General features: G+C 38.9%; 2 protein-coding genes across 3 annotated transcripts in view; one reads left to right on the forward strand and one right to left on the reverse strand.

The window, feature by feature from the left end:
* LOC137386773 (snake venom metalloproteinase-disintegrin-like mocarhagin) overlaps positions 1 to 6,352 on the reverse strand; it is a 28,983-nt gene extending 22,631 nt beyond the window's left edge. Inside the window, exon 1 of one of the 2 annotated variants that reach the window (XM_068072912.1) lies at positions 5,058 to 6,352. In XM_068072912.1, coding sequence (XP_067929013.1) covers positions 5,058 to 6,240 — 1,183 coding nt within the window. In that variant the 5' untranslated portion in view covers positions 6,241 to 6,352. The remainder of the gene's footprint in view (positions 1 to 5,057) is intronic. The other variant, XM_068072913.1, reaches the window with a different exon arrangement.
* Positions 6,353 to 11,033: 4,681 nt separating this feature from the next.
* Positions 11,034 to 12,218, forward strand: LOC137387221 (protein PBMUCL2-like). Its single transcript, XM_068073558.1, has 2 exons — positions 11,034 to 11,040; positions 11,302 to 12,218. Exons 1-2 carry the CDS (start codon positions 11,034 to 11,036, stop codon positions 12,216 to 12,218), a joined length of 924 nt encoding a protein of 307 aa, XP_067929659.1.
* Positions 12,219 to 12,241: the final 23 nt, after the last annotated feature.

The following is a 12,241-nucleotide window of genomic DNA, read 5'->3' on the forward strand; positions in this document are numbered from 1 at the left end:
GCTACTACACCTATACTATTACTACCAAAAATGAACAGGGTTGATCAGAAAAAATTCAATAAGACTCACCATGATATTTAAAGTTGCATCTAGGCTTTTTTCTGATCTTCTCCTTATGCTCGAAAGTTTTTGTGGTGTTTCCATCATCCACACAAGTAGAAAATCGGCCCATGATAATCAAATCTAACTCTGTTTTTGAAATTCCTTTATTGTAAGTCAGCTGACTGAAAATCAGAGTTCTATCAAATTTGTTGATGCAGTCACACTTGCAACTGAAGCTAATAGGTTCATCAGGCACCATAGGATGAGTTGGTAAGCTGGCAGCAGGTGATTCTGAGTCATTAACCGGAGTACTATACGAGTGAATAACAGTTAATCCTTCGGTAGGTTCAACATCGTCTTCTTCATCGTTAATAAATTCGGGCATCCGAGCTTACAGGTCATCAGTAACATGAAAATCTGTATCTCTAGACATTGCTTCTCCATTTTCAGCATCAATATCATCGAGCAATGTGCCAATTTCTTCAGATTCATCAGATTAAAAAAAAATTCGAAGTTTTAGAATCTTCACGAGTCGCCATTTTGATGACGTCACGATCGCATAGCAACGACTTCGATCGCAAAATTTCGGCATAAGGAGCCAATGAAATCACTTTTTGACTTCAGAAATGAATTCCTCACACTCTGATTGGTCTAGGGTAAAATAATAAACAAAGTAGCCATGTGCTCCCCAATAAGCCTAATGCAAACTTCGAAGCTACATTACTAATGATAGTGAATGCCGACTTTTGGTCGATTTTCACGCGAGAGGTCACATATGGTCAACAATCTGGCATGCTATGGCATATCAGTACTTAATGTTAGCTAAGCAAGACATAATATCACTCTGTAGCTGTAGTATTATGTATAGGAATATAGGAGTATATGAACCTGTAGTGGCTCCTATACTCTGTATAGGAACCACCACAGGTTTTTATACAGAGCATAGGAACCTGTAGTGGCTTCTATACAGAGTATAGGAGCCATTGAGGTTTATGGAGAGATTTCTCACTTTAAACCTTCTGAAACCTAATGTGCAACGTTTCCTTTTTGATCTGTTTATCAGCTCATTCTGTTGCTTGCGCTGCCATTCTCGCTGACTAAAGTTGCACTTATATGCTTAGATTCTAACTGTATGAATATTGCAAGCGTAGGATAATATAAAGGGGATAAGGCCTTCAACTATCAGAGTTCTAGCAGAACCCTACTAAGCTTCCTAGATATGTATTTAAAGGAAATCGTGTCAATCGTAAACACGGCGACACACCACAGTTTGAATAATTTTCCATCGCATTAACATTGGATTTTCATTTTGTCTTCTGGCCGGAAATCAAGGCTTTTGACTTTAGCTAAGAATAGAGAAATGGAATGCAGTCATAGACAAAACTGTTTCATATCTTAACCTGGTGAGTTAGTTGAGGAGGCGTCAGGGGTTCAGTGAGACTAGAAGAGGTGAGAGGTGTGATAAGATAAATATGACATGTTTATCTCGGTAGTTGTGATGAACATCTACAGAGATCGGCCTGTTTTAGCAACACTTTCAGAGTAACAAGTAGATAAGAACAAAAACTACTGTCCTTCAACACTGTTGTTCCTCAGGGAACCTCAATAGCAGTGCAGGCAAATGAGATTATTCTTTGATCTATTTGCAGCCTGATTATATTGCCATGCACACAGCTATTTATCCACTAATGAGTACACAAGTGTCTGTAATACCAAGTATATAGATAGGCCTTCGGTATCAGCCGTCTAGTATAAGTTTGGATTTTACAAAGCCGGCTCTCTAAGCTGATGTTGTACTTAATTCCACTTGAACTGTGCTCAGCATTTTAAATGAAGTGACTTTATTGGGTATTTTGCAGCTGTGAACTTCCAGATACAATAACTTTCCATATAAAAATAACTTTGAAGTCGCTGAAGCAATTTGCAGGAATTAATTAGACAATCGCCGGACAGAGGCAGCTTATTTCTCAAATATTGTAATTATTATTATAGTTGTTGAGGATATAGCTTATTGAGGCCTTGTTCTTGGAGTGCCACCAAAATTTCAACATCTTCATATTTCCTTGGTGGGCTGTGATGAAGTTTGACAGCGCCTCCCTCGCTGTACTCTCCTCTTCGCTAATACGGTTGTCAGCATTTCTCTCGGTTGTCAGCATTTCTCTCGGTTGTCAGCATTTCTCTCGTGTCATGTGTGCTAGTTTCTCATCAGCACTCCGTACTCTTTATCTGTTTCTTCAGCTTGCACGCATCCTACTACCACTGGTATGATTTGCACTTTGAAGCCTGGCCTTGACTCACTGATTTCATAAGCCAGTTGCTGGTATTTCTGCTGCTTTTCCTTGATCTTCTCTTCTATGTTTTCATCACTAGAGCACACCGTGTCTACAGCTTCTGGTTCTTGTTCTCGATTGTCGAGTCTGGTCGGCTGGCCATTATTATTATTGTTATTATTGCCTGTCACAGTTTTCATACGCTGGTGTTTTGGAAAGGTAATAACTTAGTTTACCAAGAAAACTAATACTCCTAGCATTAATCCGCTGCTGCCATTGGCAGCAGCGGATTAATGCTAGGAGTATTTAATTGTTCCTCGATTAATGCTATAATTAATGATAATTCTCACAAGATAATCGACATTATTTAGAGAACTTTCAGTTGCTCCTCAAAAAGACGTGACCCGACGTCTCCTGCTGCCATTCATAGCATGTTCACAAATCTCATAATTTGAACTTTACTATTATGGAAGTCTAACATTATATCACATATCTGATTGAAAATGTCTCTCAAACTTGGTACATTTTTATGATAATACCATTAAGAGAGAATTTCTCATGTTTAACAGTGACCAAAATCGTAATTCAAATTTAGTATGAGTAATTTATCAATTGTTTAAACATAACCACACCCTGATTGCAAAACCAAACAATCAATATAACTTTCTCTTTCCTGGTTACTAGAGACTGGTAAAGAGAGCCTTTGGACCTATAATCTTAGCTCATGAGAAAGATGTGATACGTCTCTAACTTTGTGACACTCCTCTGATAAGTTCCAAAGCTTGTTTGAACAAAAAACTAAATCCTAAGTTTAACACTGACCATGTCTAATAAAGTTTTTATCAGAAAAAGTCACTAGTTTTTATTTGAATAAATACCATCAGAATATTATAGTCTGCTAACAAGGTATGTGTTCTAAAAAAACTTGTTTGAGACGTTTATAGTTATTTATTGCAAGTTTGTTTATAGTTATTTATTGCAAGTTTATTTATAGTTATTTATTGCGAGTTTATTTATAGTTATTTATTGCGAGTTTATTTATAGTTATTTATTGCAAGTTTATTTATAGTTACTTATTGCAAGTTTATTTATAGTTATTTATTGCAAGTTTATTTATAGTTATTTATTGCAAGTTTATTTATAGTTACTTATTGCAAGTTTATTTATAGTTATTTATTGCAAGTTTATTTATAGTTATTTATTGCAAGTTTATTTATAGTTATTTATTGCAAGTTTATTTATAGTTATTTATTGCAAGTTTATTTATAGTTATTTATTGCAAGTTTATTTATAGTTATTTATTGCAAGTTTATTTATAGTTATTTATTGCATGAAAAGGTTATTACATGAATACGTTACTTCAAGTTAAAATAAAATTAATTTGTTTGTCCCGTTAGTGTTTAGCAAATCACATTAATTTGGCTTCTATCACTCTTTCACCACAGCTAGAAACATAATGAGAAAGATTGCTTAATCTCAGAGGGTCGATTCTATGCCCTCAACTGTGTGATGCCAGATGAGATATTCGGGAGTCTATGGGTGTCTTGACCTGCTCCAGTCTGATTCAGGAGGAAACAAGAGATAGGAAGGAAGACATCCGTAGCTGATCAGGTAGGCACAGCGTAAGAGGATATCAGATGCTTATGAAAGACCCTTGAGAAACTTTGCAATAGATTATCCAATAGCAACAAATATTCTCTCAAGACAGCCAGTTGCCTTCATGCGTGAATATTAAAAGTCATAAAACAATATATATTTAATAGTTTTAAATAGTAAACTCGTTCTGGTATCTATAGACCAACTGTTTATGTTCAACTAGATAGAAAAACAACAGGAGCGTGTGAGAGACAAAGTCGAATTTTCTAGAACATTCCAGTAGAAAGGTCGACTGATGAAAGTATGATCAATTGTATTTTATCGACCTTGAAGAAAGAAGCAACCTGCCTACCGAACCTGCCTACTGAGCCTGGTAGCAAAACCTGTGTAGTTAATTTCCTACATGTACATGTCATCACATCGTCATGTGGCTAACCAAGCATTCCAATAAACCAAAATACCTCATAGGACAGCGTTTATGGTAAAGCAATAATAGGAACACCATGAGATGATAGCCATCATCCTTGAAACAACATCCTCTGTTGATAGACTAGCTTGGAACACACCGTGTCACAAGTTTGGCTGCTTCAAGACAGCGATGAAGCTCATAGCTGGCGCTCAGCAAGAGAACATGAACGATATGATTTCATCTATCAGTAGCTGCAAAGAACACTACTTTGAACAGATGCAAATTTTCAGTCACAGAATGTTTGTAAGTGTCGTGTTTAAAAAATACAAAGCGATGAAAATAAAGCTTCTACTGTAAACCATAAGACTGTCAGGCTATTGAGTGACTCTGGAGAATAAGGGCAAGTAATGGACTACACAGCCTTTGGGCCCTCTGCATGCCTGTGGGCTATGTAAACATTTTAAGAGTTAGATGAACTAAAAACCATTGCTGTAATCTGTCGAGAGCTCCTTTGTGTTAGGAATCGGCAGTTACACATATACCTAATCTTTATTAACGCACCATACAGCGAGTAGTGACTCAGTACTAGTAGTAAAATACATAAAGCACCATTTAATCTTAATGCAGGGCAGTTTTCTTGATTAATGAGTGGTGTTGCCTAGCATTCTCAGATATCTCTGTTTCAAAAACAAGTTGATGGCCCAGACTGAGGTAAGGTAATCACTCTCACTACAACTTACCCAATGACTTGGAGTACATGATACACTTGTTATCATCTACATCTTCTCTCGGACAAATACACTCTTCAGCGTTCTTTAGGGCGTCATCATGAACTATTCCAAGGTTATGTCCGATCTCATGCGCCATCGTTGTAGCTGCTGGAATCCAGTCCGACTCCTGCTGGTCAGCAGTGACGGCCACTCCACCTAAATCCACGCATATTGATACGCTGCTCTGACCGACCGTGGAGCCCGAGAACTTCTCAGCGGCAAAAAGATTCGCGATATCATTCGGGGTGTTAGGGTTGATTTGATTTTGCCGGTAAGCCTTAAAAGATTCCAGGACATTTTTAGCTTCACCGGTCACAGATATTTTGTTGCCTTCCGTCCAGACTTCTACTTCTACCAGCGCTAGGTAAATGTTGAGCTGTCGATAAAGACTACTGGCGTAGTTCACAATACTTACAACTCTCTGCGATACGCTCACTAAATTTCTACTACTGCGTAGGTATAGCTCGTGGTCCACAACCACATAGAGCTCTAAATAGCGTGTTGTATCATTATGGTTAGCGGGCGAATGAGACAAAACTGCATTACGAACTTTTCGATGTAAAGGTCGAGCTATTCGTTTAAAATGATCTTTATTTCCACATTGGCCGTGTCCGACAGACATATTCCTTTCGACCATAACAAAACTTAACACTTTTTCTTTGCTTTCAAGCATGGAAATATGGAATGTACGATTGAACCGCGCAGTGATGTCTCCCCGCAGTTGGCCATTGCACAGCTCTATGTGTGACGCTGTCTTGCCGGCAACAGCTTCACTAGTATACAAGCAGGAGAAATTCCTCGAGTCTATGTAGCGGTGTTGAGCTGTGCCGCTGTATTCGCTACCAGAAAAGTACGTTACTTTGAGGTTCTCTGGCATGAACAGTGGACTAGCTACAAGATGAAGGCTGAAAACCTCACCATGAGTTGGTGTAGAAACAACCATGCTTATCCGTTTGGCTGCGCCATGGTCGAGTATTCTTTCCAATGTGTCTAACTGATCCCTGTGCTTGAGTAAAATATGGTGTTCTGTGTGTGGAATACCTATTGCAATGTCCACCAGTTCAGAGCCATCGATGGCGGTGTCGGCGGGTACTCCGTATGTCGCTAGTGCCCACAACACCATTACAGCAAAATCAATAGCTGCAGGTGCCATCTGATTCTCTACATTAAAAAACCTCTGAGACTCACTCTCATAGCTACAGTTAGTAGCTAACCGCCTACGATAGCGGGTGCGGCTAAAGTGGATAACCCACTCGATGCTCTAATATGCCAGAGTAATCATAACTGCAACATAATCTCGACTTGGTCTGTCGTCTCTCATTGGTTAAGGCATAATGAGAACTAACAGGCATTTGTTTGTCAATGCCTATATGTAACTAATCACCAACATAACACAAGATCAACCTTATCGTAAAGCTGTGTGACATAATAACAGATATGGTTTGAAGTGTATATCAGTAGTGAAAGCATTGCGCTTATGAGGGAGGTCGAGATGTAATGTTAACATCCACTACTGTTCCCTGGCACTTCATGGACAGCTGTATGAAATACCCTGTTTACTGTCATCATTTTTCATTTGTGTATAAAAAAAATTTTTGTTTTATGTTAGGGCTACAGCGCGTATTCTCTCTGCTTATAGTACCAATCATTTGCTTTCAGGCAGCATCTCACAACTCTGCCAAAAAAATTTGATTAAAAAATGTCTGAGAAATAATTGCCACTGCAATGTAGAAGCAGAACGATTGACAACTTGCGCTTTCCTCCACCTAGATCTACATAACAATCAAGCGATGGCAAAGCAAAAGGTTTTGGGGCCAAAACTTTACTATATAATGTTATATTCAGGTGTTAGCAGGTTTGTTAGAGCTTTTGGCAGCTTGAATATAAGTTAGTGACATGGATTGGAGTCACCCCCCATGAACAAAGTGCCTTACTGTTTATTGTTGCATAAATTCTACAAGTTGATAGAGAGACCATCAAAACTTGTTTTGAAAACTCAAGTTTTCAAACCAAGTAGACCAGGGTTCTACCTGTCTCCTTTCACTGACACTATGACAGACCTCTTCACTGGATATGAACCCACAGTATGAACTGAGGGTATGAACTGAGGGTATGTACTAAGGGTATGAACTGAGGGTACGAACTGATGGTACGAACTGAGGGTACGAACTGAGGGTACGAACTGAGGGTATGAACTGAGGGTACGAACTGAGGGTATGAACTTGGGGTACGAACTGAGGATATGAACTGAGGGTATGAGGTGAGGGTATGAGCTGAGGGTATGAACTTTGGGTATGAACTGAAGGTACGAACTGAGGGTATGAACTGAGGATATGAACTGAGGGTATGAACTGAGGGTACAAACTGAGAGTATGAACTGAGGGTACGAACTGAGGGTATGAGCTGAGGGTATGAACTGAGAGTATGAACTGAGGGTATGAACTGAGGGCATGAACTGCGGGTATGAACTGAGGGTACGAACTGAGGGTATGAGCTGAGGGTATGAGCTGAGGGTATGAGCTGAGGGTATGAGCTGAGGGTATGAGCTGAGGGTATGAACTTTGGGTACGAACTGAAGGTACGAACTGAGGGTATGAACTGAGGGTATGAACTGAGGGTATGAACTGAGGATATGAACTGAGGGTACGAACTGAGGGTATGAGCTGAGGGTATGAGTTGCAAGTTTCTTTCAGTACAACTATAATAATACCAGGGTATACTAGTATATACCATATTTTAAGTAGCTGAGAAGAAATCAAAACTTCAATCAAAAAGGATCAACTGGAGATTAATGGGAAGTGTGATACGTAGAGATAGCCTGGGATTCATGTGATGAAATGATTAGACTGTGTAGTCTCCAAGATAGTTTGTGGTGGCAGTAGATACCTCAGGTTTAATGATATTGGATGGTTCATTGTATTTAAGTTAATATAATATCCTGTCTCTGTACAAGATGAAAGAGAAAGTTTACTACCAACTCATGCCTAGATATGCATGACAACTATAATTTTGTAATACTGGGAGAAATTCGAATGTTTAATATATTTAGAGTCATAGGTAATGATTAATCATGGATGGCTGGGTGACAAGGAAAGACAAGTGGCCCGACAATATAATATGACTTACAAATGAATTTATAATTTTTAGTTAGTGTAATGAAATGCTCATTTAGATCTTGTTTTTACTTTCTGCATGCAATTGATGAGTATATATTTTAATACTAGCACTAGTACATCCCCTTCTATAGTCAGAACTATCTTCTGATTACATATTTTTCTTGATTTCCTAGTTATATAATCTTTGACCCGCTTCTTTCTCACTTCACCTTATCATTGTTGTCACTGTTTTTATGTCTACAACTCCTCGACTTGATCAGTGTTGTGTTACACACTTTATTCTGCCTGCATTCTCATCCAGAGATATTAGGATGCCTTCTATTTGTAGAGAGCCCCAGTTAGATATCACGCGGCACCTTACAGCACCCACAACTTGATTGCTCTCTTTTCTGTGACATAAAAGTTGTGTGAGAATGAAGCTGCCCTATCAGACGATGTACAAAGCAGATGTGGAAAGTAGGTTTTTTGAGTGAGCATGGCAACAAAGGTGTTTGCTGGGCTTTGTAACTGTGATGACCTTGACCAAGGACTATTATAAACGATTGTATTGAACAGAAGCATAAAATATTATCATTTTATTAGAAGTGACTATGATCTCATGATAGTGCACACTAAATCATGCATGAGATGCCTACAATTTATATCTGTCCTTTCAGGGTGACTTAGCCAAACACTATCACAATCATGAATAAAGTCTATAGAAAAGATCACTCCCAGCAAGGCATGAGATAGAAGACAACTTCCATTACAAAATAAATGTCTATAACATGCATTGCAAAACACTATAATTATGCATATGTATGACTGCCAACCCTCTAGTGCATACAGCAGGTAAAGGCAGAGTATACAGCAGGTGAAGGCAGCACATACAGCAGGTAATGGTAGCATATACAGCTGGTAAAAGGCAGCAGCTAGACAAGATCCTTGACTAGTTCAGCGCTATGAGATGGCAGATACTCAGTATCGCTGAAGATAAGTGTACAATAAGCCATGTGAAACTCCAGGGATATTCCTTTGACACTGATGGCCAACATTGACAAGCTAGAGAATACATGACCATGATTATTAATGACTAGAGGAATGGTGAGTCACTGGTTCTGCAGACAAATCACAGGGACAGTTATTACAAATGCTAGTATTGTGAAATACCTAATTTGCAAAACAAAATTGGGAAACAATTACAGGTGTTGACTGACAGGGTGTTGAGTATCATCAATAAGACAGATTGCTACTGCTCTGGCTTGGTCCACATGCGCAACCTTTCTGCCTGTAGATGGCTTTGGTTTATAGACATGCTCTAACCTCAGCTCAAATGCGCTGTATTGATTACTAATTCCACTAATCATACCTCGACCCTTGTGCATCGAAAAATTAGATTAGTGTTGAACTAGTGACAAACTGGATGAGAAAACTTGACCATATAACTAACTGTATTGGGTAAAAGGGATAGGTATTGGGTACAAGGAATAGGTATTGGGTAGAAGGGATAGGTATTGGGTAGAAGGGATAGGTATTGGGTAGAAGGGATAGGTATTGGGTACAAGGAATAGGTATTGGGTAGAAGGGATAGGTATTGGGTAGAAGGGGTAGGTATTGGGTAGAAGGGATAGGTATTGGGTAGAAGGGATAGGTATTGGGTACAAGGAATAGGTATTGGGTAGAAGGGATAGGTATTGGGTAGAAGGGATAGGTATTGGGTAGAAGGGATAGGTATTGGGTAGAAGGGATAGGTATTGGGTAGAAGGGATAGGTATTGGGTAGAAGGGATAGGTATTGGGTACAAGGGATATGTATTGGGTAGAAGGGGTAGGTATTGGGTAGAAGGGGTAGGTATTGGGTAGAAGGGATAGGTATTGGGTAGAAGGGATAGGTATTGGGTAGAAGGGGTAGGTATTGGGTAGAAGGGATAGGTATTGGGTAGAAGGGATAGGTATTGGGTAGAAGGGATAGGTATTGGGTAGAAGGGATAGGTATTGGGTAGAAGGGGTAGGTATTGGGTAGAAGGGATAGGTATTGGGTAGAAGGGATAGGTATTGGGTAGAAGGGATAGGTATTGGGTAGAAGGGATAGGTATTGGGTAGAAGGGATAGGTATTGGGTAAAAGGGATAGGTATTGGGTACAAGGAATAGGTATTGGGTAGAAGGGATAGGTATTGGGTAGAAGGGATAGGTATTGGGTAGAAGGGATAGGTATTGGGTAGAAGGGGTAGGTATTGGGTAGAAGGGATAGGTATTGGGTAGAAGGGATAGGTATTGGGTACAAGGGATAGGTATTGGGTAGAAGGGGTAGGTATTGGGTAGAAGGGATAGGTATTGGGTAGAAGGGATAGGTATTGGGTAAAAGGGATAGGTATTGGGTACAAGGAATAGGTATTGGGTAGAAGGGGTAGGTATTGGGTAGAAGGGATAGGTATTGGGTAGAAGGGATAGGTATTGGGTACAAGGGATAGGTATTGGGTAGAAGGGATAGGTATTGGGTAGAAGGGATAGGTATTGGGTAAAAGGGATAGGTATTGGGTACAAGGAATAGGTATTGGGTAGAAGGGATAGGTATTGGGTAGAAGGGATAGGTATTGGGTAGAAGGGATAGGTATTGGGCAGAAGGGGTAGGTATTGGGTAGAAGGGATAGGTATTGGGTAGAAGGGATAGGTATTGGGTAGAAGGGATAGGTATTGGGTACAAGGGATAGGTATTGGGTAGAAGGGGTAGGTATTGGGTAGAAGGGATAGGTATTGGGTAGAAGGGATAGGTATTGGGTAGAAGGGATAGGTACGCATTGGGTATATGGGATCCTTTACGTATTACTGTGAGTAGTGTTCAACATCCACCATGGAAAGTGAAAAACCAATAAGTGATGCCTCCCTCAAATATTCACTAGTTAAGCAACAATTAATAAGTGTTGAGCCAGTTTGTCTACAAAGGTATGGCCGATGTGCCTTCCCTGGAGCCTTTACTAAATAGCATGGTAGTCTAGCAGTCATTATTTAGCAAATCCAGTTTTAATCTAAAAGGCTGGTGGACTAAACGATCATTTTTTAATTGTTCAATTTGCTGTCATGCTTAGGTTGACACTCATTCTCTCGATCACTATCTAAAGAGGAGACAACTAAGGTAATACCTTTAACTAAAGAGGAGACAGTTAAGGTTATACCTTTAACTAAAGAGGAGACAATTAAGGTTATACCTTTAACTAAAGAGGAGACAATTAAGGTTATACCTTTAACTAAAGAGGAGACAATTAAGGTTATACCTTTAACTAAAGAGGAGACAAATAAGGTTACACCTTTAACTAAAGAGGAGACAATTAAGGTTATACCTTTAACTAAAGAGGAGACAAATAAGGTAATACCCTTAACTAAAGAGGAGACAATTAAGGTATTAACTTCAACTAAAGAGGAGACAATTAAGGTTATACCTTTAACTAAAGAGGAGACAATTAAGGTTATACCTTTAACTAAAGAGGAGACAAATAAGGTTAACCCTTTAACTAAAGAGGAGACAATTAAGGTTATACCCTTAACTAAAGAGGAGACAATTAAGGTTATACCTTTAACTAAAGAGGAGACAATTAAGATTATACCTTCAACTAAAGAGGAGACAATTAAGGTTATACCTTTAACTAAAGAGGAGACAATTAAGGTTATACCTTTAACTAAAGAGGAGACAATTAAGGTTATACCTTTAACTAAAGAGCAGACAATTAAGGTTATACCTTTAACTAAAGAGGAGACAAATAAGGTTATACCCCTAACTAAAGAGGAGACAATTAAGGTTATACCCTTAACTAAAGAGGAGACAATTAAGGTTATACCTTTAACTAAAGAGGAGACAATTAAGGTTATACCTTTAACTAAAGAGCAGACAATTAAGGTTATACCTTTAACTAAAGAGGAGACAAATAAGGTTATACCCCTAACTAAAGAGGAGACAATTAAGGTTATACCCTTAACTAAAGAGGAGACAATTAAGGTTATACCTTTAACTAAAGAGGAGACAATTAAGGTTAGACCTTAGCTAAAATGAGACAACTGAGGGGA

The sequence above is a fragment of the Watersipora subatra genome, chromosome 2 (assembly GCF_963576615.1).
Source record: "Watersipora subatra chromosome 2, tzWatSuba1.1, whole genome shotgun sequence".
Taxonomy (NCBI): Eukaryota; Metazoa; Bryozoa; class Gymnolaemata; order Cheilostomatida; family Watersiporidae; genus Watersipora; species Watersipora subatra.